Below are 27540 nucleotides of genomic sequence, written 5' to 3'. Positions count from 1 at the left end.
CTTTCTTGGGATCTGGGTCTGAAGCCCACACTCTTTTTTTTTTTTTTTTTTTTTTTACACCATATTGTCTTCCAAGTCCAGAGCTTGTGACTTCCAATTAGGCATCTTTCCATTAGTCCAATCTGTTTCATACCATACATGAGGTACTCAGGAATATCTACCAGAATGGCTGCATAGAGAAGCATATCTACTCCGAAATCATTATAAATATCTTCTAGACTCTCAGAAACGTTCTTTCAAAATCAACACTATATTTTGTGTGATAACAAAAACAAAAAGAAATGCCCATTCCAAAACTAAACCGAAGTCCTTGGGGAAGCCTCTCCCATACATTCTTTGAGTTTGCTTTTCCAAAATGCAGGTCTAGACAGAGGCAGGATAAAGAAGAGCCCCAGTGGCTCTCACACAGACTGTCAAGATTCAGGAGAAATAACCAATCACAGTTCTACAGAAGTAACCATCATCAATAATAGGAAAGACCCATTCCACAAAACAAAATGCTACATTTCTTAATGACTGTGCCGATTTGTTTTAAAAGCACCAAATCAGAGAATGGCCTGAATTCCACACCAGGGAAAGAAGGGACAAGAATGTATTCTGAGGGAGCTCACCTGACGTCACAGATGGGCTCAGTGACAACATGGAAACCAGATCCTGGTTTCCCAGAGTAGGCATACAGAAATGCCCAGGCACTAAGCAGACCACCAGGACCCCAGATACATGTAAGACTGATGCTAATGTAAGTTACACACATGGATCACTTGCCAAAGTAAAGGAGTTACATATAATTAAAAACACTTTCAAGCTATAAGGACACAGCAAATTCCAGACTAAAAACCCTGGTCTGCCACAGCCTCATGTTTCCAAAGATTACAGACAAGAATTCTGTACTGGGCTCCACCTAAACCAGGTGTAAGTAATCCATGAGCACCCTGGAAGCACCAAGACCAGAAAGGCAGCCTTGACCCCAACAGACTTATGAAACTAGGCAGAGGTTTGGCCCGGGCCCCTGTGAAGCTATGTGGTGACATCAGGTAACCAGTCTGCAATCCTAACCACAAGATCCACACAACTTGACATATGACACCTCGGCCTGGGCAAAACCAGGCCCTCGACGAACCCAGAGCATGTGGTGGCTTTAGTTGTCACCCAGAGGGATCTTCTTTCATTACCGTGTCACCAGACTTTTTCAGACAAGTCACAGCTGCTATATATGCTATTCACAGACACTATTCCAAAGCCTTCCTGTGACCCAAGGTCTTCTGGAAGCTAAGATCAGTGGTCTGGGAAAAGGCAGACATGCACAGACACAGGTGTTCCCTTGCCTGTCATTACCACAGCCCTCCCTTACTTGCATGGCAGAAGATGTGGGATTTGCCTATCATGATGGAAAGGCACTAGGACCCAGAAGAAGATCCTATCTCAAGAAATAAGGTCAGTGATTCCTGAAGAATAACACCCAGCTCTGACACCTGGCTTCCACATGTAAATGCATGTTTGTGCATATATACTCCTGTACACACACACACACACACACACACACACACACACACACGGGTGTCTCTTAAACTCTTCAGGACCCAAGAGAACCAAACTAGTAAGCATGACAGTGGTGTTCATTCTTAAATGTCCGAAATGTTATAGAGCCTAATTATGATCAAGACACACACAGAGTGATTCCTTCATCCCTTGTGGCTCACAAAGTGGTGTTCAGACACTACATCAGTCCCTGCCACTTTGTTGCAGGAGATGGAGTCCAAATGTCACTCAGAGTCAGATAGACCACAGTATAGACTAGAAAAAAAAGAATGAGCCAATGCAACTTCTCTCTGTTCTCAGCCCACATACCCCAGCCAGGCGTGGCTCATACTCCTCAGGGGATAAGCTTTCTTGTTTGGATTAAAAAAACACCTCAAAAGGCACTGATATTTTCTTAGCTTTCTGCTCACTAAAGCAGGCTCTCTGAGTTTTTACTTGTTACAACCAAGGTGGGGAGGATGAAGCTCAGGTTTCTTCAGTGGTGGGGAAGAGCTGGAGAGGAAAAATGCCTCCGTGTGAAAGGCTTCTCTCCAAAGGCATGTACAGATGAACTCAAAGCTGGGACTGTATCCAGGCGAAAATCTTGCCTGGAATGCCTAGTGCATTCTTTCTGTCATTAAAACAATATAGGGAACCGGTGGCTCCTCGCTCCCCCTCATGCCATCAGCCTGGTTCCTGCTGTGTTGAACATTTACAGTCTGACCTCAAGTGATGGCAGCCTAATGACCTTCCCATCCTGGCTCTGTCTATTGCACAACAAACCTATGGCTGCTACCTGTACTGTTTCTACAAGCAAAGAGTAGCTCAGAAGAGCCCAGTCCTTTGTCAGACGTGACACAACCCAAGAGCTACTTCTGGTCTTGCTGCAGGGCCCCGCCCTATGGCCCTGCCCACAGCCAGTTGGCTGATCCACTCCTCTGGCCTGCCTCCTTTCTATTCACACAGAACTTCTTTTGTCATTTGAGAAAGGTATTTCCAGGTGTCTGTACACACGTAGCACTTTCTTATTCAGGCACCAAGGGAAGCCTTGCCCTGTTTCCCCCAGTGAGCAGTGTGAGTCACCAGCATACTGGGAGACAAAGACTTTCTCAGAGATAAATGATTGGGGAACAGAGAGGAGAGCAGGAACTGGATGGAGACAGAAGGAGACAGACGGGAACAGAGGGAGACAGAGGGGGCCAGAGGGGAACAGTGGTGGAGAGAGGGGGGACAGAGAGGGACAAAGGGGGACATGGGAAACAGAGAGGGACAGAGGGGGACATAGGGGGACAGTGAGGAACAGAGGGAGACATAGGGGAACAGAGAGGGACAGAGGGGAACAGAGAGGGACAGAGGGGGACATGGGGGGACAGAAGGGGACAAAGGGAGACAGGAAGACAGAGGGGAACAGTGGGGGACAGAGGGAGACATAGGTAGACAGAGGGGGAGAGCGGGGGACAGCGGGGGACAGAGGTAGAGCTAACTGAGCCTTCCCAGAGACAGTTTATGACTCTTCTTGGCCTCCCTATGGCCCAAAGCAATGCAGAGTAACTATACTTTGGAAAATTCACACTATACTTCTGCTATTATAATAAAAAGCAACTTGGACAAAAAGGAGTTTATTTGGTTCATAATTCCAGATTAGCATCAGTTGTTCTGGGGGCATCAATACAGGACGTGGCACATCCACAGTTAAGAATGAAAAGAAACTAAACTCATAGATCCTTACCTTTTCCCTTTCTCTTAGCTTACTTTCTTCTCTCTTATACTACCCCTTGCCTAGGGAATTGGTGCTGCCAACAGTGGGATGGATCTTCTTACATTAATCCTGGCAGTTAAGTCAATCCCTACATACCCACAGACACCCAAATCTAGATACTTCCTCATTAATACTCTCTTCCCAGGTGACCCTAGGTTATATCAAGTTGATAGTTAAAAGTATCTATCAAAAACCTGCCATGTTTTTCATGAAGCAACTGCCTTCCAAGAAGGTGGTCAATGGATAGGGTAACTCTGGCCTTCTCATCTGTACTTTCTAGTACAGGATTTGGCTTTAGGCATCTAGAATAGTGCATATCACCCCTGGGAGTCCCAAAAGCCAAGGAAAAATTTCATATGAAATGAAATCTACTGATTTGGTAACCTGCAGAGAAGCACCCAAAGTCAAAAAATGAAGCCTCATCACTTGGTCACTGCCTCCAGCTTCTCTCCTGGGCCATCCCTCTGGCTCTCTGAGGGCATCCTATTTTATCTGAGGCTCAGAGCAGATGAAAAGGCAGTTGTAACACTTACAGCATCTACTGGGGAACAGCTAGTTGTCATGATCTCTGAGGAGGAGGAAATAGGATGATACTTTATTTTCAAGTAGCCCGGGAGACTACAATGATTGCATTAAAATTTTAATCACAAACTCCTTAAGTTAGAAAGAAAGAGAGGGAGGAAGGGGGGGAGAAGCCCACAAAGGACTCATTGTATAAAAGAGTTTCACCATTTGGAGTTCTTTTATAAATTTGTGTCAGATCACAATTTGCTGTCTGGGAAATGTAAATTAGTTATTAATGAGCCAAAATTCTAACATCAAAGACTGTGCACCCACATGCCAGAGAGAAACAAAGAGCTCCCACAGCATAGCGACTGCTCCTAGACGACCTGAATTCAGCATTCACTTTGACACTCTCTGCTGCCTTATCAAGGAGATCGTTCCTCGAAGATGTAATGGCACAGTCACCTACATCATTACTGTCACCCCCACCTGAGCATGGCTAGGCTGACAGATTCCTGGGCAATGGGCAAACATGTATTTGCCCCAGGGTAATTTTGCAGAGAGCGTATCTTGATGTCTCCCTTCTATCAGCTTCATCAGATGACCGACCATATTCAAAGAGCATTTTATGTTTGCAGTTCTTCCGGCCCCAAATGACATGGGGGTGCTGATCTGCTTTTTAAAATATTCCCATATCGTTTTTCTCATCTCTACAACCCTTTTATTTTGATTGTGATCAAGAGACGAGTTTTAAAATGCACGCAGAGTTTTTGAACTTGTAGAAGTTACAGTTTATAGTCATTTGGCCGAAGTCTTGAAGGTCTTTGTCAAAGGTCATTTGTTCATCTTTCCAACAGACACTGCTGGTCCCTTGGTAGGAATCCATAGTGGAAGTGGGAGGTACTACCCTGAAAGAGAAGGGTCAGGAAGGGACAGCCCTGCCCTCCCTGAACTCGTTGTTGGGGAGAACAGGCAGGCAACAAGTGCTCACATTTTTCTTCAGCTGTATCAAGAGGCAGAAGGAATTCTTCTAAGCTATGGAACCAGGGAGCACTTCCATGGGGAGGTGACTTTGAGCAGAGATCAGAATGAAGAACAGTTCACTAGGCAGACAAGTTCAAAGTGCAGATCAACTTCAGCAGGGTAAGGACAGCAAGAGAGTCTGGCCCAAGTCTCACCTGGCCACAGAGGTCAAAGGCCTCTCTATGGGGAAAGAAAGACTGGCATTCAGGCAGAGAGTAACTCTGTGCTCCCAGCTATCTACTGTCTGACAGCCATACAGAGCCTTGATCTGTACAGTGGTAGATACCAACAGTCCCAAGACTGAAAAAGGAGCGCTGAGGGTTCGAGGCCAGCCTAGGCTACATTGCAAGACCTTGTCTCTAAACAACAAAGGATAAATTTAAAAAGACATAGTCCAGCTCAAGAAAACCAAAATAAGCGTCATAGTGAACCAGAAATGAAGAAGTAATACTCGGGGCTGGAGACCCAGCACCTCTAACCTTCTGTTCAGAAGGCAGAAAGTGGACATTGAACATTCCTGAGGAGCAGAGAGGTCCAGCCTTATTCTGTAAGAGAGTGGACACCCTGTTCCCTGCTATTTGAGCACCTGTTAACATCCTAAAGAAGAATTTATGCAGAACACACCTTGAAACTTGCTTCCTTTTATTCTCTATGCTTGTCTCACAGTATCTAAGGCTCAGGAGAGAACCAGACATGGTTGTTAATTCTGACCATCAACTTGATTAGATTACAACTCACCTACAGAATTATTGAAGCTTATCTCTAGGTATGTGTATCTGTCTGTCTGTCTGTCTGTCTGTTTGTCTGTGTTTGTCTGTCTGTCTGTCTGTCTCTCTCTCTCTCTCTGTGTCTGTTTGTGTGTCTTTGTCTGTCTGTGTGTGTGTGTGCATGTGTGTGTGTGTGTGTGTGTGTAAAAGGGAGGTTGAGAAAGAGAGAGAGAGAGAGAGAGAGAGAGAGAGAGAGAGAGAGAGAGAGATTTCCAGATACAATTAAATTAGCTCTGACCTAATAAATGGTTATTCCATTAGCCAACTGGTAAAATGATGGATGAAGTCACTGGGGAGGTGGTATAAGGTAGATTGCCTGCCAAAAACCACATGGAAAAATGGTGTATCCCCAAGCTTCACCATGCTTTGCCTTTTGTGCACTAAACCCACATCCTAGATGACACACTTCAGTTAGCAAGAACAGTTAGCAAAAAAACAAAACTGAAGAAGTCAAAGAACAAAACAAATAAACAAACAAGCAAAACCAAGGTTAGTACATTTAAGGGCTATTCCAGAATCTGGGACTGTGGACCAGGTCTTTGATGAGGTAGGCCTTTGTTCCTGTTTAGTCAGGTATGGGGGCCTATGTGCTAGGTTCTAAGGTGAGAATGGTACCTCCAATGTGCTCCTCTCTCAAGCCTGTTACAGAGGCATCATCACTGAAGAAATCATCTGGATTCAACTCCTGTACAGAACGTGGCAGTCTACCCAATCCTAGTAGCGTTGGGGAATGGAAGTGTAGTTCGTTGGCCTGGAAGCAATTCATTAAATGAAATACTCCATAGAAAAACTAGTCTATATAGAGCTGCTCTGAGCCCCAAGTTTTGTCACGGTTCATGATAAAAAAGACTCCTTGGGATCAAACAGACCTAGATTCATGTCTAGTCTCTGATATACGTATCACTAGGCAGCTATTTATACAATTAATGATAATATTTGCCTCAGAAGCAGCTAAAGGAAGTTTTACCATCTACTTATACACAGTCTTCCCATCTATAATTTTATATTTTATGAGGTGGTAAGATACTAGGAGCTCATGTGTGTAAGCTGCACACACAAAGCAGGTACCCAGTCTTGATGGTAATTATAATTCCTTGATATCCTAAGAATGTTTCATGCAGATAGACAGTCTTATCTCTTGAGCAGAAAATTGACAGGGTGCCATTGTAGATGAGCAATAAATCTGTTGAGTATGTGATAACCCCTGCAAATAATTAAAACTAGGTTATAAAACTATTAAAAAACTAGGTTCCAGTCTGTGATATTAAGGACCCTGAATTCTATATTCTCAGAAAACTTAAAGTAGCTTTATGCATTGGATCACAGATTGTTGAAATGTTCTTAATAGGAACATTTAAGTTCTTATATCAGAGCCTCAGTTGCCTTATCTGTAGACCTAATGACAGTACCCAGCTCAAAGGAACTTGTAAGATTAAATGAGATAATATTACCTTCATGACATTGTTTCAGACTTTTCATCACTCAGATGCAACCGATACACACCTGAGAGAATCAACTTACAGAAAAGAGGAACTTGTGACGGAGCACACCAGGTGTTTCAGTCCTTCATGGGAAGCTAGGAGACATGGTTAGGTAGAGCCATTCCTATCAGAAAGCACAGTGTCCGTGGTTCCAGATGGGTTCCTTCTACCCATCCAGGTCTCCAGTCCATAGGTGGTGTAACTAATGCCCAGGCTGGGTCGTACTCCACTTCGTGAATCCTCAGAGATGGGCAGAGGTATGCTTTGCCCAAGCACTTCTCTAGTCAGTCAAGTTTATAGTCAAGATAAATATCACATACCACAACTGCCCAAACCACCATCTAACCAAGAAAAAACTGGCATTTGGAGTTATTAACAAAACAGACAGCTAGAGACCAGTAGTGCCAAAATTGAAATCTAGGCCTACAAAGCTCTAAACCTTGACCTTTTGCCCAGGTAGCACATTCTGGTGATTTTGTTATCTCAACGCAATCCACTGTACAAACCCAAGCCCTTTGCTGTTCCCCAAGATGTTTGAGAGTGAGAATTATATCTTTTTTTTCTGTTTAGTCTCTGGGTTTATATTTTACTCATTTTAAAACATTCCTTAAGCTAAATTTGAAAGACTGATTTAATAAATAAATGCATTCGTGCATAACATAAATGAAGAAAAAGATCCTTATTAAGGAAGTACAGGTCAAAAATACTCAATCAAAAGTGGAAGGAATAAAGATAAACAAGGGGAGAAGGGGGAATAAATTGGTGGAGGATTTGTGTAGTCAAGTGACAATGAGACCCCCTGAAGGTCAAAGGTGAAAGGTTGTCTGTTGCCTTGAAGGTAAAAGAAGATGTGGGAAGTAAGGAAACAACGGCTGGGAGGAAGGAGGACAACTGAGGACCAGTGATGTTCTCAAGACCACTTCTGTGGAGGTGCTGAGTGCCAAAGCAGAAACTGTGTTAGCTTCCCCTGCCACAGGAGGATCTGACACAAGATTGACTCCCATTTAGAAGACAGGAGGTTGGAGAGACACCCTAGGTTGAGAATTCTGGAAAGGCAAGAGATCCTCACAAAAAAATAAACGAAAAAAGAAAAGGGTTCTAAAAAAGATCAAAGACGTTGAGTCTAGAATTTTTAGGCTTGAGGGTTACAAACCAGTATTTTAGGAAGGGAACAAAGAATGGGATGAAAACTATTGGAACACAAAGCATTTTGAAAGACTCTGGTGTGAGTGAGGGTGGGTAAGGGTATGTCCTCATTCCCCCTCCTGTTTGAAACTGAGTTGTGGTCAAAATATGTTTAAAATGACAGCTGTTGGTAAAGAAGTTATATTCAAGTTCTCTATGACAACCTCACAGCAATGATCTTCTACCCCTGCCCAGAGCTCCCACAGTTCAGGTAAATTCATCTATCCTCTCTGTCTGTCTGTCTGTCTTCTTATTTCTGTCCATACACTCTTCCTTTAATAAGCATTTAGTAAGTAGCCATCTGTAACCTACCATCTGTATCCTTGAGTTAGCTAGCTAGTCACAGTGTAGTGTTTCTTCATAGTTAGGATCACCTCCGAGCACCTGAGAACACTCATAGCACAGGCTCGGGTCCATTTTCTTCTCCTGTGCTTCACAACCTAACACCAACCTAGCCTTGTTTTCTCCCTCCATTTTCAGACACCTTCTTCTTCTTCTTCTTCTTCTTTCTTCTTCTTCTTCTTCTTCTTCTTCTTCTTCTTCTTCTTCTTCTTCTTCTTCTTCTTCCTCTTCCTCTTCCTCTTCCTCTTCCTCATCCTCCTTCTCCTCCTCCTCCTCCTTCTCCTCCTCCTTCTCCTCCTCCTACCACCTCTTCTTCCCTCCCCTCTTCTTCCTTCTCCTCCTCTTCTTCTCTGAGATGTGGATGACTAATTTTGGTCTCTCTGTAGCTTCAACATTTATTGCCCAACACATTCACTTGGATCATGTGATTCTGGCCCAACCTGGTCCAGACTTGGCTCCCACCCAACAGTCCCCATCTGCTCAGACCTATGCTAGATGTGAGCATCGGATAGAGCGCCTCTTGCCCTAGAGAGGGAACTCTGTTCTCTTCCACACAAAAGCATTATATCTCTGCAAGTCACCAAACAGATTTACTTATGACATGATATATAAATTCTTCGGGAATACTTTTAGGCCTTACTTGGCAAAGGCCGTGGAAGATGGACAGGGCAGCTACCCATGCACGTTGCTTTGCTAACCCAGGCTTCTGTACTTTGCTCTCTATTGAGGTCAGAGTCTTGTTTTTCCACTTTTCTTCCACTTCACAGACAGACCCTCCGATTGTGGTTTTTACTTGAGGCATTCACAGCACAGTCTCAAATGTGGCTTTTTGTACTGAACTCATTAAAACAAAAGAAAGCTTTCTGTTGCAAGGCTGGGAAGGAAAAAGAAATCTGCAAAAGGCTCTGTACTTTGGCATCATGGGAAATGAGAAGCGAATAACTTGGAAAAAGCTACTTATAAAGCCCTGTTTGGTAGAGATCACACCAAGGCTTATGAGGTTAATAAACTGACCCAAATTGAATAGCTCATGGCACTATGAGCATCTAGGGAGGGCCCTAGAGACCACCCTAGGGAACAAAAGCTTCAGGCCCCCATTGCTCTTTTATCCAAGGAAGCTCTGTTGTGATCCATTTTACAGTCCAAATTTTTAACCTGAGAGTTGTTTTGGAAAGGGGGCTTTACTATTTCAACAACAGAAAAGCACGTGACACTACCATACTATGCCAAGATTATTTTTGTGACATTAAATTGAACCTTAATTTGCATCAAAGGAAAAAATACTATAGGCAAATGCTAAAGACTAGTTAGTTAATATGTATGATTTAGGGCCAGTTAGGGAAATTTTGACTTGATGTTTTGGTTGTGAGTCTGGTCTTTAACAGCTGAGCCATCTCTCCACCCCAGAAATTTTACTAATATTTGCAGGTTACATAAAAATATTTCTCACAAAATTAGACATATGATGGATACATGAGACAATAAATCAACAGACAGATCTGTGCAAAAAAAACCAAGGCAACAAAACATCAGTATCAGCTCTGCACGTCTGTTTACAGGTATCTTAGTAGATTCGACTTTGCAGGTGTCTGAAAGTTTTCATAAAAATGAAGGGGCATCACACCACACATACATGGTCTAATAAGCATTTGTGCCCCTCTCACTTCCCCATTTCAAAAAAAGGAAGTGTAAATTATTTCTATACCACCTCATTATAAGGTCAATTTTGTTATTATGAGAAAAAAAAAAGCATAAAAAATTGATGTAGCAACATTGGCAAAGTAAAGCCCCGCCTCAAGTGTTTTGTCTTATTAATCATTCCTTTATTAACTTTAAATTCCATACCATTCAAGCTTCCAAAAAGCCATATAGTTGAATTACATCATCTTTTATTTGCACAGTACAACAACCTCTTGCAGAGGAAAATAGGTAAGTTCTCTCACACACGTTGCTTTATTTGAGCCAGGCAATTCTATAAGAAGGGTGGAAAATGGCTGCTTCCATTTTAAAGACAATGAAACAGAAGCCTCAACTTCATAGGGCTGTCTATAGCTGCACACTGATGTGGAAACAAGCCATAGCTTATTGTTTGGGGGCTGGGTACCAATGACAAGAGAAAGGAGCCATGTCCCATAAATGTAATCTTTTATAGTTTGGAGAATTAGTGGTGGCATTTGGAGTGTGTGTTGATGGGCAGGTTTCTAGACCAGACTCTTGGGGGAGAGAAGGAAGTTATAGAAAGATAAGTACAGTCATTGCTATTTATGTCATAGACACTCACCCAAAATAACACTACACAGCACACACACTTTATAGATTCATGCAGATATGTAAATGCTGGACTGTGGTGTGGAAAAGCATCTGTGCTAACCATGGTTGTGATCTCTGGGGAGAGGCACCAGGGCTTCAGACTGGGCATGGGACTTGTGTAAGCATCCCTTTAGATACAACATTTGGATGCTTTACTGAGAGACGGTTGTATGAATCAGTGAAACAAGGAAGGAAAGAAAGTTAGTAAGGCAGGAGCAAGTGAGAAGAAAGGAGACCAGGAAAGAGAATGTTCCAAGTAGCTAAGACCAGAAAGAAAAGATCCTAAGTTCCAAGCCTGCGGGTGAGCACTTTATTATGAACTCTGTGTAGGCTGCCACTTTTCGGGGTTGGTACTTAGGGTGGGTTGGATGGAGAAACAGGAGTTGTATCAAAAGCCACATGAGCAAAAAAGCAGGAAGAATGAGAGAGACGCCAGAGCGATGGAGTATCCTGTAGGCTTGACTTGATGGGGGCAGGTGAGCTGAGGTAAACAATGGAGGGTGCAGCATTAGCTCCAAAGATTATTTTTATAAATGTGCTTAAGTAGTAAAAATAGTAATGCCCCCCAAATTATCTTTTTCAGATACAAAAGTAAGCAGATCCATTTTTTCCCCACTGATGAGCTGAGTTAGTTGCATGAAAGTCACTTGGCATAGGACCTGTCACACAAGTAGTGTTGACAGTGATGTATGTATTAAGTTCTTTGACACATCGCACACGGCTCTTAAGTGCTTTTATCTATTGCAACGTTTAATCTCCGTGACAGTTTTATGTAATACACCTTGTTACTGTGCCTATTTTACATGTGTAGAGTCATGTTGTACCTTGCCTGAGGGCTTCTCAACAGCCAGCTCACAGGGCAAGAATGAACACCCTCTCCTCTCGACGGCATCCATCCTACCTGCCTTTCCGATGACAGGAACACTGGAGCCTCAGAAAAGCCGACAGTGATTTAAGTATCGTACTAGTCTAAACTCTGCCAAACGTTGTCCTTACACCATATATCCCATACACTCAACTGCCTAAAACACTTGTTTGAAAGGCAAAGTAAAAACCATTTCAAACTCAGTTAATTGAAAAGATCCAATTAGATACAGCACACACACACACACAACTTCGTTTAAAAAACATTTTATCACTAGCCTCCTAAGTGCCTTTAACCTCAGCACTTAGGAGGCAGAGGCAGGCAGATCTCTTTGAAGCCAGCCTGGTCTACAGAGACTTCCAGAAGATCTGGGACTATGGTGAAACCCTGTCTTGAAAAACCAAAACAAAATAAATGTCATTTTATCCTAAGAAAAGGAAATGGCTTGTGATAGTGGGAGATGGTGTCCTAGAAAAGTCTACCTGTTGCGTTGTGTAAGGAAGAGAATTGGGAGTACGGTCACTGCGCTAACCAGTCCACCGCCATGAAAGGCTCTTGAGGAATCAGAGGAAAACCTTTCCTAAGACTGTGGATGTTCGAGGGAAGGAACTACAGTCAGGGATCACCAGAGAGAGACAACTGTGACAGGACACATTTCAAGGAGTCAAGAGATAAGTAAACGCTGGGTCTTTAATTAATCACTCATCAAAAACGTTCTCCAGTTTTGCCTTTAGGCTCCAGGCTGACCACAAGGCCAGAATGTTTCCACCAAGAAGTCTCAATAACTAGACTCAATAAGCTAAAATTAGCAGCGCCCAAGACGGCTATGCAGTGGCAAACAAGGTCATGAGGAGATTGTTACCAAGGGGAAAAAAGTCTGGCCCCATAAAATACTCTCAGCAAGTTCCAAAATCAACTCAGATGTCAATGTGGCAAGGCAAAATCACAGCATTTGCTTTTTTTTTTTTTTAGTTGACTTTAAAAAATCACTGCTTTGACTCTGCTCCTTCCTTTTCCAGAGACAGCTGCATCTTCTAGGGCAGTGCCAGCCTCGTCCCTTAGACAAGATGGTGAAAGTTGGTGTGAATGGATTTGGCCATATTGGCACCTGGTTTCTGCTCTGGATCTGGCAAAGTGGAGATTGTTGCCACCAATGACCCCTTTAGTGACCTCAACTACATGGTCTACATGTTACAGTATGACTCTACCCATGGCAAATTCAATGGTACAGTCAAGGCTGAAAATGGGAAGGTTGTCATCAATGGGAAGCCCATCATCATCTCTAGGAGCGAGATCCCACAAACATTAAATTGGGTGATGCTGGTACTGAATATGTTGTGGAGTCAACTGGTGCCTTTATTACCATGGAGAAGGCTGGGGTCTACTTGAAGGGTGGGGTCAAAAGGGTCATTATCTCCGCAGCTTCAGCTGATGCCCCCATGTTTGTAATGAGTATGAACCATGAGAAATATGACAACTTACTCAAGATTGTCAGCAATGCGTCCTGTACCACCAACTGCTTAGACCCCCGGGCTAAGGTCATCCATGACAACCTTGGCATCGTGGAAGGGCTCATGACCACAGCCTATGCCATCACTGCCACTCAGAAGACTGTGGATGGCCCCTCTGGAAAGCTGTGGCATGATGGCTGTGGAGCAGCGCAGAACACCATCCCTGCATCCACTGGTGCTGTCAAGGCTGTGGGCAAAGTCATCCCAGAGCTGAATGGGAAGCTCACTGGCATGGCCTTCCATGTTCCTACCCTCAATGTATCCGTTGTGGATCTGACATGCTGCCTGGAAAAAACCTGCCAAGTATGATGAAATCAAGAAGGTGGTAAGGCAGGCAGCTGAGGACCCACTAAAGGGCATCCTGGCTACACTGAGGACCAGGTTGTCTCCTGTGACTTCAACAGCAACTCCCACTCTTCCACCTTTGGTGCTGGAGCTGGCATTGCTCTCAATGACAACTTTGTGAATCTCATTTCCTGGTATGACAATGAATACAGCTACAGCAACAGGGTGGTGGACCTCATGGCCTACGTGGCCTTTAAGGAGTAAGAAACCCTAGACCACCCACCCCCAATAAGGACAAGAGAGAGACCCTCAGTTTCTGAGGAGTCCTGACCCAATTCAGCCCCCAACACTGAGCATCTCCCTCCCAATTTCCATCCCAGACCCCCATAATAATAGGAGGGGCCTAGGGAGCCCTCCCTACTCTCTTGAATACCATCAATAAAGTTCCACTGCACCCCCCAAAGAATAAAAAATAAAAAAATAAAATCACCAATTTCAAAGTCAGACGGCTAGCTGACCAATACATTATTTTCCCAGTGGCTCATTGGGATTGTCAGGTATGACAGTTCCGACGCAAGCTAAAATAAAAGCTGCTATCACTACTTTTCAAAAATCCTGAATCCTGCCCTTGCTAAAAGCACTGACACTTCCCTGGAGCCTACAGATCATTCCTACAAGTGACAATAACAACGCAGAAAGCTTGGTGTAGAAATGAGACCAAGTCATATGTCACCACAAGAACAGGTAAGACTCCTCCACCGAGAATTCAACATGAGCCACCAGATACCATCTGGAGCCAAAGGGTTCAACAGGCTTGAAAACAGAGGCAGGATGATGCTTAGCAGAAATACATACACGCATGCATATGTATATACATACACATATGCATATGTACATACATGCATACTTATGTACAAAATAAAAACTAAAAAAAAATTAAAGAGTTTTTATTGGTTATTCTGAAATCAGCTAGGATTCAGTGGTGATCTTTTGGTCAAGGATACATTGCAAAAGACATTTTCCCTCTTGGGCTCAAACATCTTGGTCTAATGGGGTTGTCAGCTTTGCTCGGACACTGCCCAGTTACCCAGCTGTGGAGTTTATGAAGTGCTCATGATGTCAAGTTCTCCTGAGAAAAATTTACAAAGAGTCCATTAGTTCCTGCTCACGTGACATCCCTGAGGTAAATCTAACAAATGGCTTCCTAACAGATGAGGAAACTGAGGCACCAAGAGACCGAATAAACTCTCTGAAGTGGCATTTCTAGTGAGAATAAAACCAGAACTGTACCTCAGACTCCGAGCTCTAAAAGTCAAGCCCTTAGCTACTATGATATACTATTTTAAAAATAATAGTAACAACTATCATTTTTACTATCACAAAATGCAATTATCTACGTACCAGATTTCTTTCAAGGCACAAAATATCTCTCTTAGAACATGAGACTAGAAGCCAAATCAGAAGGATTTCTTCCTTGGAGGTAAGAATCATACTTGTTGCTATTGCTTAAGTAATCAAAGATCCTGCCCTATGGTCCTGTAAATCATAGTCCCTTCCACCTTAGGGCATAACGAATCCTAGGTGTAGCCTTGGTGTGCTCAAGCATATAATGTGTATTGTATCTAAGAAAAAGAAAACTCTTTTTCTTAGATTTGGGATTTTTCACTTTGATTTCACTAGATCTCATGGGATATCATTTTTGGTTTTTTTTTTTTTTTTTTTTTTTTTTTTTTTTTTTTTTTTTTTGGTTTTTTTCAAACAAGCTTCTTTAGTTTTTTAAAATAGAGAATTAAGGTATACTTAGCACAAATTTTAGAAGTATCAAAATCTACTCAATGTTCCTGGCACTGAATTTTGAACTGTGGCAGTTGGCACTTGGGTTTTAACTGTGGTCAGTGTCCTGGGCTCGGCTCTACCTCATAGCCTATTAAAGGACATTGTAGCTCTGGGATTGTAAGTAATTACCGGGCAGATTCACTTCTATCAGACAAAAGTGGAAATTGAGTGATACACAGGAAAACAAAAACTTGGAGGAGTGGAAAGTCATTTAATGGACAGTCATCAGTCAGAAGAGTAACAGTTCAAGATAATGAAAACTATCATGACATCAGGGAGGTCTACCTTCTCCCTTCCACTACCAGTGCCCCCCAAATCCCAGCTCATGGGCCATTTCTCATACCTGCACTGAGCAAGGCAGAGATTTGAGAATTCTTATCAGAAACTTAATCTTGTCATTTTAATTAGTGACTCCATAGAACTGAATAAATCTACATGTGAAGGCAATAAAAATAGTCCAGAAATATCTTTTACCAAAAGACACCAAAAGTATACGTGATGAGAATTAGGTCCTGAGGTAAATTATAAGGTAGAGATGAAGACAGGCCAGTTCAGGACACATCTGTGGCTCTAGACCTCCTGCTCCATTTCAGGAGCACTATGTGGGACCTCCTTCATCTTCTCGCTCAACCGCCTTCACATGATAATTCAGCCTGTTGGATCAAACCAGTGGAGTTTCCCAACGCTGTCCATAGGTTCACTACACTCTGATCTATATGACGAACCAAGGGAAATAAAAAAGATGGCATTTGGAATTACGTAATTACAACTATACAAAATTATGATAAATACACACACACACACACACACACACACCTGTCCATCCATGCCCCAGGAATCCAATGCCCTTAGGGTATGTTGCCAATCACTTTACTTCAGGCTTGGTTTCATTCATATACACATTAGTCAAGTTAAAATCATGTAGGTTCCTTTTCTATGAGAAAACAGGCACCATGCTGTACTTTGGGATAGCTGTAAAATCATCCTACTTTTGCTTCTCTGACAAAAGCATCTTTAGAGGAAAAACACAACTCTCTCAACACACTGAAGACATCTGAGTAGAAGCTACTAAACCTAGGTAACCTCCTTAGGAAGGAGGATCTTTATGTGGTAATTATTATTCTGGGGGTTGCTACACCTCCTTGTTATCTTTAAATATCTTTTTCTACCCAACTTCAGACCATACTGTTCCCAGATAAAAGACAGAGAAACTTTATAGATATCTATATATCTATATCTAATCTATATCATCTGTATCTAGATAAATAGATAGATAGATAATAGATAGGTAGATGATGATGATGATGATGATGATAGATAGATAGATAGATAGATAGATGATAGATAATAGATGATGATGATGATGATGATGATGATAGATAGATAGATAGATAGATAGATAGATAGATAGATCGATAGGTAGGTAGGTAGGTAGGTAGATAGATAGATAGATAGATAGATAGATAGATAGATAGATAGATAGATGATAGATAATAGATAGATAGATGATGATGATGATGATGATGATAGATAGATAGATAGATAGATAGATAGATAGATAGATCGATCGATAGGTAGGTAGGTAGGTAGGTAGGTAGATAGATAGATAGATAGGTAGATAGATAGATAGATAGATAGATAGATAGATAGATAGATGATAGATAATAGATAGATAGATGATGATGATGATGATGAAGATAGATAGATAGATAATAGATAGATAGATAGATAGATAGATAGATAGATAGATAGATAGATAGATAGACAGGTAGATAGACAGACAGACAGAGATGGCTATAAGGACTGACCCCTGACATGTTGAATAGAAGTTGCAGAGAAGTCTGCTGAGAATGTATAGGAGTTTGTCATCACCTTTATATTTATCTGTACATTGCCTTTATCTTCTAGAAAATTAGGAAATTACTCATAACAGTTTCAATGTCGAATTCAGAGAATTTAATGAAGTCAAGATTCATGTTGATGGAAGATTTAGAACAAACTACAGAGTTATGCTAGCCCAAAGATTTGATCACTTCCTTAATAGGTTAAGTATCAGGAAAGGACAAATGGCAGTATTTTTAAATAAATACTTTGAATCAATAGAAATTAGTGAGAGCCAATACTAATAATAATTTAATTAATTAAAGTTCTTTAGTATGCATATAAATTAAGCTATGAGGTATTTGAAGTGCCCCTGGTTCTCTTCATTTTTGTCAAATAAAAATTAAATGCATTTTTCTTGTACAAATGTCTTTAAACAAATACACATTGGGAAGATTTGCTTTGCTCCACATTTTTATCGGTCATTTGCATAGTAGTACTCTTTCTCGTTTTTAAATTTAGAAACAATTGTCCACAACAAAGGATTGTTTGAGTAGATTGCAGCATACAGATGTGGGGCAATGCTTTCTAAGAACTAAAAATAATGTGGTAGAAATAAGCCTATGGAAATAGAAAGACATTTACACTTCACTGTTGGGTTAAAAAGTATAAAACAGCATGTCTCAAATTAGTTTATTTTAAAAGTCTGTCTCGTACGGGTTTATTATTTCTCAAAAGGAAAGGTATCGTGGAAGAACAAAGCTAAAGACACACAGTATTAGAAAGCTTTACTATAAGTGAAGAAGTAAAGATAATTATCATTTCTTCTGCTTGCTTCCCAGTATTGCCTACTGATGCTTTTTGTATCCTACAATGGCTGAACTCTACCAAATCTATCTTTTCAAAGAATGCAACTATAATATGGTGTTTTCAATATGAAGTAAGATTTTGGAAATTAAGCAAAGAACACCTGATCCTAAGAGGAAGGTAAGGACTGAGATCCGGGACGTGAGCATCGCAGAACACAAGGGTCAAAGGCCATGAACACAGCTTAGGGTTCTGCTCAGCCGTAGGAATCATGGTCCAACTACTTAATTTGTTTTCCATTTCTTCATCCATAAAATAGCAATGGGCCCATGAAATGGCTCATTGGGTAATGGCCTGAGTTTGATAATGAGTTTGATCACCAAACCCATGTAACACTGGAAAGAAACCAACTCCACAAAGTCGACCTCTGATTTCCATATATGTGCCACACGTGTGACCAAACATACACCGTGTACTCTCACATGCCAATGATAATAAATGCTGAAATCACAGAAAATTGATCTTGCCATTCTACTGTGCTGTCAGATAGATACAGGAACAAGAAGTCTCTTAATGACAACTCTAGAACAGGCTAAGCTTTATAAGAATTTGCTTCTTTAAAAACTGTTCTCTTAATGATTCTGAGATAAATGGGGTGGGGGGAAGAAATGCTTTGTTACATCTCCTTCTTAGCGTTGAGTCAGCCCAGCAGATAGATGCCTACTGCTTCATTGTTTTCAAATACAGTTCATCATCTTAGTTTCTTAAAAAAAAGAAAAGAAAAGAAAAAGAAAAAATTCCCTTCCTTCCCCCTTCCACGAAGCTCTTGGGGAAGTTTTGCTTTATTGCTAATGGCTTTCTTCATTACTGGCTGATCAATTCGGCAGAGATTAATTGAGCATGAAGCTGCAGCGTCTCTGCAGGCGTCTATCAAGAGGAGGCAGCGCCCACCGGCTGGCTGTCAGTACTGGGCTGAGGCTCTTACTCCAGCAGGTCTACGCACCTGAGCTTCTAGTGGTCAGCAGGCAAGCCTGTGTGAGCACTGGAGAGCACGGACCTCCAGTGCCACTCCCCTCCCCAGGCAAGGGTCCTGCTGCAGCTGAACTTCAGTGACTGGGCTTCACTGACTGCGGGGCTAGGCCAGCATCTTCTGTAACCCATTAAACACTTCAATTTAATTTAAACCAGATATAGCCTGGATTCTATCCACTGATGTTCCGTTAATGAAATACCAGAGAAAATAAATGTTCTTAAAAGCAGTATCTGATATGAACTGTTCATGATTCCTCCATAGGGTTTTGATATAGGTTTCCTGCTTTAATTTATTTGCTGTTAGTACAAGTTGCCTTTTGTCGATTAATGAACATGCGCGGTGTGTGCAAATGCACAGCTGAAATGATGACAGGGTTAATAATCACTATATACTTTACACTGCCAGGACTTCGGCAGTAGGCAATGTTAGCATCTTATAAATTCTGCCACATGTAAGCTTACAGCCTATTAAGTATAGATTTCTTTATTTCTTGTTTTCCAGATAAAGTCACTGAACACAGCAAGCTAGGATTCCACCTTGACATCTAGTACTGCCTCTCCTGTGTGTACGTGTAGACTTCATCATCCATAGACATTATTTTGTAGACTTTATCTATACATATTATGTAGTTGCCCCTTCCCATGCCTACACAAATGCAGAAATGCAGGAAGTCAACAGCTGACTAACATCAGCAATTAAAAGGTTTGCAGTAGGGTCTCTCCAAAGGAGTCAGTGAAGTCCAGATGCAAGTCCTTTCCCTGCTGATTTCCCCTGCAGAAAGAAAGGGAAAATGTCTTTATCTGCAACTTGGATTTCCTTTCCTTCCATGGACAGGATTCAGTGCATACCCATGTGTGTGTACGTGTGTGTGTGTGTGTTCATGTTTGTTTGTCTGGTTTTCTGTGTTTGTCTGTCTTTCTGTAAATGTGTCTGTTTTCTGTTTGCATATCTTCTGTGTGCATGTATGTCTCTGTGTCTGTGTGTCTTATCTATATGTCTATGTCAGTTTGTATGCCTATGTCTATGTGTCTTTGTATCTGTGTGTGTGTGTGTGTGTGCATGTATTTATATGTGTGTCAGTGTATAAGTATGTGTGCCTATGTCTGTGTGTATCTTTGTATCTGTAACTGGTCATGTATGTGCGTGTCTGGGAATGTATTTGTGTGTGTGTGTGTGTGTGTGTGTGTATGTGTTTGTGTGTGTCTGTGTGTATGTGTGTCTCTGTGTGTATGTGTTTGTGTGTGTCTGTGTGTGTGTGTGTCTGTGTGTGTGTATGTCTGTAAGTGTCTGTGTGTCTGTGTGACTACTCTGAACACTAAGTATATATGACATCCTGGATCTTGTACCCACAGTGCTGGCTAATTTTATGTTTAGTTTGCCAGGACATTGCTATTTAGTTACCTTGTCAAACAAGACTCTGTAACATTTAGGATGACACTTCCATTGGAATTGGTTTACTCTCTGTGGAAGAGATGTTCCTCCTAGTGCTGGCAGACTTCATAAGGCTGTTGAAACCTTAAGGATGGCAAGTATGTTGAGTAGAGGAGATTCTCCAGCACTGGGCCCTCAACCCTGCCTTATGATGTCTGCTTTACCTGGACGTTCACCCTGCCAGCCTGGCCTGTGTGATTTGGACTTGCAGGCCTCCATAATTCTGTGAACCACTTCCTCAAAGAACAAAGATTGTCAGAGACTGGTACCTCCTGGTGGGTTCTGTCTCCTGGTGACCTCTGAGAACACCTTCTACAGCCAGACAGACCCTGGGCCCAGGAGACCTCCATGAGCTGCTGCTGGGGGTGAGACAGCTTTGTAAAGGGAGTGAGACTACGTGAGTCCGAGCACCCTCAAAGATAAGACTTAAGTAATGGCTACTCCATAAAGTGTCCCTTGTACAGATCTGAGGAAAGCACTGTCCATTCACATGTCCGAGAATGAAAAAGAGGAAAGGAAGGCCAGACTCCATTCCTTCCTAATATTTAAAGAGACAGGCTGTGAAACATTAGACCATGTGTGTGGAAGAAAGAAAGGCCGTGACCTACATCCTGGCCTTTTAAACTTTGCATTGCCGAACTCACAGAGAAGGACTCTGTTCAGCACCAAACACATTTTAAAAGAAAAAAGAAACCTGAGAGAAAACCAACAATGAGCAAAGGAAATCCTTTGTGGGACACTTCCTCCAGTTCCATAGCTGCAATCCAACCATTCAAGGAAGAAAAAAAAAAAAAAAAAAACGTAGAACAAAAATATAACAAAGTCAGCCAACCTTTTTTTTTCAAAAGAGGTCAGAATTGGTTGCCAAAACCCTAGATTTTTGGATAACATTTGTCAACCATCCACAAGTGTCGGCACCACTTGGGAAAAAAGATGAGGAAGGAGGCCCTGCATTGTTTGACCAGAGTGGAAGTGACGGGATTTGAAGGCATTAGATCGGGTTGCAGAATAGATTTTTATTTTGATGAAAATCCTTACTTTGAAAACAAAGTTCTGGCACTGAGGTGGAGAGGGTGGTTGGGAGAGGGAGCACCTTCATGGAAGCAAGTGAAGGGGGAGGGGGTGGGAATGGGGGGAAAGGGAATAACATCTGAAATGTAAATACAGAGAATATCCAATAAAAAAATAAATTTAAAAAAAGAAAAGAAAGTTCTCTTCAAAGAACTTCATCTGAATGAGTGGTGACCGGTCTTCCAAGTCCACCGAGATCAAATGGAAATGTGAAGAGGATTTGACAACACGCTCAAGTCAAACGCAGAACAAAGCCGGCAGGAGGAGGCAGCGCGAAGAGCTTCCTTACCTGGTTCGCCCACCACTCTGACTCAGGACCTGACAAGTTAGGAGACTGTCATCAAAGATGATATTTGTCCAAATCTCTTGCAGTACTATTTGGTTCTGGATATGGATGGTGAAGAAGGAGAGGCAGAGGCAGAGGATGATGACGATGAAGAGGGAGAGGGTTGGAAGATATGGATGAAGAAGGAGATGAGGATGAGGTGAAGAAGAGGATGATGAGGATGAAGGGGAGGAAGGAGAGGAGGATGAAGGGGAGGAAGGAGAAGAGGATGAAGGGGAGGAAGGAGAGGAGGATGAAGAGGAGGAAAGGGAGGAGGATGAAGGGGAGGAAGGGGAGGAGGATGAAGGGGAGGAAGAGGAGGAGGATGAAGGGGAGGAAGGAAAGGAGGATGAAGGGGAGGAAGGAAAGGAGGATGAGGGTGAGGATGACAAGCACAGAAGACTGATGTATCCAACCTTCTTTTTCATTTTCTTTTTCTTTTCTAAATGTCTCCAGTCCCTGGGAGCAAGTTGGAAAGGCCGTTGCATCCTTTCCTCCCTGTCACCCTGTGCTCAGTCGCTCTGTTTTGAGGTCTCAACATCATGGTTCTCAACTAATTTGGGGGAAAATATCTTGAGCAAAATACAACAGGAAAAGAATCTCCATGTGTCTGTTCTAGATTCATTTTTATCCTTTCCTGTCTCAAAAACTGTGTATTCAACCCCTCCACCGTGCTCTGTGGGAAAAGAAAAGCCCCCCAGTTCTCTTGGCTCTGCTGGTGGCTGGAGGGGGCTGGGCCCCTGTGCAGTAGTGCATAGAATCCTAGCTTTTGTCTTTTCTCTGTATGTGGGGCTCAGAGACCACACTGTGTCTCTATGTGACTACAGACAGCATTTACCAACATGGATCTGTCTATTTTCTCTTGTTTATAAAAAGAGAAAAGGGGGAGTGGAGATGGCGAGCAAGGGTGGGTTTGAGGTGCGGGAGGTACGGGGCATTTGACAACATGGCTTCTCCTTTCACGTGTTTAATTGTGATGTTTAACAGACATCCTTGCAGTTTAAGGTGACACAAGAAAATTCTCTCCTGATGATGACCTGAGCCTTGCCACCCAGTGGGAGGACCAGCAGATTCCCCCACTGTAACTTTGTAACAACCTGCTGTAACTTTACCTTTATTTTTTTCTGTTTTTATTTTTATTTATTTATTTTTTTGGTTTTCACTGGAAGGGAAAAGGTGCTCATTTTAAATGTTGAAGTGCACAAGTTGCTTTGTTACAATAAAATCAATGTGTACACAAAAGACTTGACGTCAGAACAGATGCTCAACAGACCTTCTAAGTTTGACCTGCATAATGACCTCCTGTCAAACTTTGTCTCCCTGACCATATTTTTTGATACTCACTTTGCAGGATGACCTCAGGGCTGTGCAGATTGGGTTAAAGGGAATCATGTCTTAACAGCTCTGTAACTGAGTGTGGGCACAACTTGCTGATGTGGTCTTGTACCCTTGATTTTTATCTCAAACTTGGCTTTTTTTTTTTTTTCTTTTAATAAGAGCCTTTAGTTACCTGGATCTCACGACAGCACCAGCTCCTGAGGTCACTGACCTGATGCTCTAAGGTCATCTATGAAGGACAGCTGCTGCTGTGTCTTCTTTGGCAGTGCGAACTGACGAGGGTGGGCTGTCAGGGTAAGCAGCCGGCGGGTGGTCGGTAGCATCTGTCACAGGTATGTAGCAGAAGCTCTCAGATGTGACTCTGAGCTGGGTGGATGAAGAGCTGTCTTCTCAGCGCCACTGTGCAGAGAACCGTGTTTCGGGAGCTCCCTGACGCATAAGCTTTTTAATGCTGAAAATAGAGCTAACGTCAAATGCCACTTTTTCAGAGACGATTAATGGGCAGCCTGGTCGAATTCAAAGCTTTCTGGTGTATAAAATTTAAAATTTTATAAATGGAACTACTCCATTCATAGGCAAAGTGTCACCAAACCCTCTCTAGATGGATAGTGTGTAATTTCTGACAGGACTCTGTTTAGTAAAGGCATCACTGTGTACCTCAGGAATCTTGCTCCAATAAAGAAACATAAAGGTTTCTTTCAAAAAAATAATAAAGTAATCCATCTGCACAAAAATCTTCATAATGAGAGCCTAAGATTCCTTTGAGTCTTGGGGAAAGTTGGAATGTAGTTCACATCAGCCTGAGACTTCGAACCAGCTTCCTAAAAAGGAACAATACAGGAAGTGGCCTTCAAATCGGTACCTAAGTAACATCTGTGATGTTAGGTGTAAAACACCTACATCATGGCTTCCTAACCTCCCACAAAGTCACGTCTGATGTGCCATGGCTCTTACCTTAGCCCAACAACAAGCAAGCACACAGCCCATGCGTGGACAAAACTTTCTTCTCAGAGCCCTGCCTTACTCAGACTTTCCATTATCCTGTGTAAATGTAATTCAAGATTATTTCTGAGTCTTTTTGGTTTAAATATTATATTGAGCTTTTCAACCAAAAATATGCATTTCTCAAGTACATCTATTGGTTTAAAATTATGCTGAAAGATACATTAGTCTGTGGAGTTGAATTTTATACAAATCTATTGAGAAAATGTTTTCTACAGGGGTTTAACTATCGTATTTGTTCAATAGGTTTATTACCTGTCAGGCCTCAGTTATGGCCCGACATCTGCCATATTAGTGCAAGTTTGAAGAGTAAGCCACCTACAACGACAGACGCTCCCATTTGTAACTGGGTGATGTTCAGCTAGTGATTCGTTTTTACTTAGTTTCCCATTTCAGTTACGGCTCGGGTCCCTGCTTTAAGGATCACCTTGGGTCAAATTTTGCTTAATACAGTCCAGTGAGGAAAAGTCCCCTGGAAGATAACCATGCCCACTGGAAGGAAATGGGTGGTAAAAGAAAGAACATGGTATCTGCCTTGGAAAGTGAGGAACTGCCCTTTCTCCCTCCACTTTTCACAGCACATCAGATACTGCAGTGATGTCCACAACTGAAGAATCTCAGTTGTCAGGCGCAATGCTCCAACAGCTCAGCTGACTGTCCCCAAACCACAGCTCTGCCTTCAGAGAAAGGGAGGCTGGGCTTTCCTGTAGACACATAGCTGTGGTTTCCTGAGTCACACCCCAGACGAGCTGGGTTTCCTGTAGATGTGCCCCGCTGCTGGTCTGTTCTGTAGGTTCTCCACATGGTGAATACAGTCTAGAAAACAGAGAAATGAACAGGAATTCATTCCAGTTCATGTGGGGGATGTCTTGCAGAAGAAGGCACCAAGGCTTAGAGATGTTCAGTACTGGCTGGAGGCCACAGCCAGAATGTGGAAGAGGCAGGATTCTGCTCTCATGGTCTAGTCTAGAGGTAACCCACTACCACCATGTCACATCTGAGTGGGTCACACTTCCCATCACTCTCCTCAGAACCCCAACTAGCCCAACCATAATGGAACACTTAGCTCTCCAGTTTACCATATTCAAATATGCTACCTTTGCTTCTATCTTAAAATGGGCTCCGTATAAAATTTCTTCAGTTCCAGGTCAATGTGTGTCTTGCTATCACTGCCAAAGCACTTCAGGAAGTTGTCAGTATCACTCCTTCATACCGCTCCTACACTTGGACAAAAAAGCCTCTGATTTCCCCGAAGTCCAGGACCTTCCCAAAGTTGCTGAGGAGGCAGTTTTTTCATTATGCTCTTGTTTTTCAGCCCCGTTTCCACTGGCAGTGATGTCTTGCTCTTGGATCTTGATGCTCTTTGGGCAACCTCGTTGCTACATCTTCCAGCTCATTGCCGGCTCACCTTAACCAGCTTTGAGGATCTCCTCAGATCTGCCCAATGAGTAGACATGCTATGCCAGTGATCGCCAAATCTTTACCTCACACTCAGTAACAAGCCCTTCATATACTGTCTACCACTAGCCGACCCTCACATTCAGAACACAGCGCCTTCAGATTCAGCCATCCTGCCTTCTGCAACTGCACTGCCATTATCCCCTTCTCTAGGGAACTGAATCATTCTTCTCCTTTTACTCATCTTTAGATCTTCATGTAGACATCACTTCTAGGAAGTGGGGAGCGCTTTGCTTACTATCAGATCTAGGTGTGTTTCCATACCTCTCCTCCTATTGCAATGTTTCTTTTCTCTGTACCCTCTAGATTTGGAGCTTAAACTCCCACTAATTAGTATAATTCTTAATCAATGAAGATAGTCAATAAATATTGGCCAAGTAGAAAAAGAACAGATGGACAGAAGAGGGAATAAATATAAATGGTAGCATTAACCAGTCTCAAGATGTTCTTCAATGTAATGAATCAAAAACCCAGCAATTAGCACCAAGACATCAGATACATCTCAAAGCCCTGCTTCCAACTTAGTCATTTCTGTCCACTGCAAGGGTTTCTGCTCTTCAGCACAGAAACTTTACCCTGTCTCTTATCCTCCACACATAGGTTCATTTTTGGCTTAATCCTCCTCATTTACCATGGATAGAGTACTTTAAAGGATCTTATCTAGCAGCTGTGGGATCTGGATACCAGGCTGTATGAAGAGTCAGTGTGTCCTCCCTCTGTGGCTTACAGATAACTGCTGTCTTAGTTAGGGTTTTATTGCTGTGAAGAGACACCATAACCAAGGCAACTCTTATAAAGACAAGCATTGAATAGAAGCTGCCTTACCATCTCATTGGTTTAGTCCATTATCATCATGGTGGGAAAGCATGGTAGCATGTAGGCAAAAAGAGAAGGAGCTGAGACTATATAGCTTAAGCACACTTGGCATAGCTTAAGCGTAAAGGGCTTCAAAGCCTACCTCCACAGTGGCATACTTACTTCAGCAATGCCAACTAATAGTGCCACTTCTTATAGCTAAGTATTCAAACACATATTTATGGTATCCATTCCTATTCAAACCACCACAATCCATTTTAAATTAACTTGGAATGTAAACAATAGGTTCGTTCTAATACTAACTTACTGAAGAGGTGGATTTTTCCCAAATGCAATGTTGTATTAGATGAAACTTTTTCTATATTTGTGGACAGAATATGGTTTTTTCTTTCTGGTTTATTAATATGCTTAATAACATCGATTGGTTAATGGATGTTAAACTAGCATACTTGGGATAAAGACTTCTTAGCTATGATAATGATTCACTTTAGACATTTTGGGGTTAGATATTATATTTTTTTGATTGATTGATTTAATGTATATGAGTACACTGTAGCTGTCTTCAGACACACAAAAAGAGGGCATTGGATCCCATTACAGATGGTTGTAAGCCATCATGTGATTGCTAGGAACTGATCTCAGAACCTCTGGAAGTCAGTGCTCTTAACTACTGAGCCATCTCTCCAGCCCTAGATTTCTAAAATTTTGTTCCAATATTTTTGCACCTGTATTCATGAGTGATATTTGTATATAGCTTCATTTTTTTAGAATATTTTCTCTCATTTAGTCTCTAGACAGTGCTAGTCTTGTTAACTGAGTTGGTAAACCTTCACTGGAGTATTTCAGAAGAATTTGTACAAAAATTGTATTTGGGGTTTTTTAGTATTTTTTAAAAAAATCTATTGAAGCCATTTAAACCTAGAACTGTCCTCACAGGAAGACTTTAAGCTACAAATTTATTATTTTAGTAGATATGCAGGTAACTACATAGGTTATACCTCTTTGGGTTCTATTTTAATTAAGCTGTCAAATTTATTCAGTTCATAATACTA

At 42.0% G+C, this 27540-nt stretch overlaps 1 protein-coding gene and 1 pseudogene across 3 annotated transcripts; both read left to right on the top strand.

Moving 5' to 3' along the window:
* Nucleotides 1–1265: 1265 nt before the first annotated feature.
* LOC308430149 (glyceraldehyde-3-phosphate dehydrogenase-like) lies at nt 1266–14320 on the top strand. Of its 2 annotated transcripts, XM_080929263.1 has the most exons (3): nt 1266–1434; nt 5471–5570; nt 12774–14320. In XM_080929263.1, exon 3 carries the CDS (start codon nt 13119–13121, stop codon nt 13572–13574), a length of 456 nt encoding a protein of 151 aa, XP_080785389.1. In that variant the 5' UTR covers nt 1266–1434; nt 5471–5570; nt 12774–13118; the 3' UTR covers nt 13575–14320. The 2 variants fall into 2 exon arrangements, with proteins under 2 accessions (XP_080785389.1, XP_080785390.1); XM_080929264.1 differs by lacking the exon at nt 5471–5570.
* Nucleotides 14321–21189: 6869 nt separating this feature from the next.
* Nucleotides 21190–22132, top strand: LOC308430459 (protein SET-like; annotated as a pseudogene). Its single transcript has 2 exons — nt 21190–21525; nt 21685–22132. The product of its transcript is annotated as a protein SET-like (transcript).
* Nucleotides 22133–27540: the final 5408 nt, after the last annotated feature.

The sequence above is a fragment of the Micromys minutus genome, assembly GCF_963924665.1.
Source record: "Micromys minutus genome assembly, chromosome: 15".
NCBI classification, from domain to species: domain Eukaryota; kingdom Metazoa; phylum Chordata; class Mammalia; order Rodentia; family Muridae; genus Micromys; species Micromys minutus.
This window is presented reverse-complemented; position numbering and strand designations above follow the sequence as displayed.

Coding starts and splice junctions, on each gene's coding strand:
- LOC308430149 (XM_080929264.1), top strand. CDS start 13,119: ATGGAGAAGGCTGGGGTCTACTTGAAGGGTGGGGTCAAAAGGGTCATT.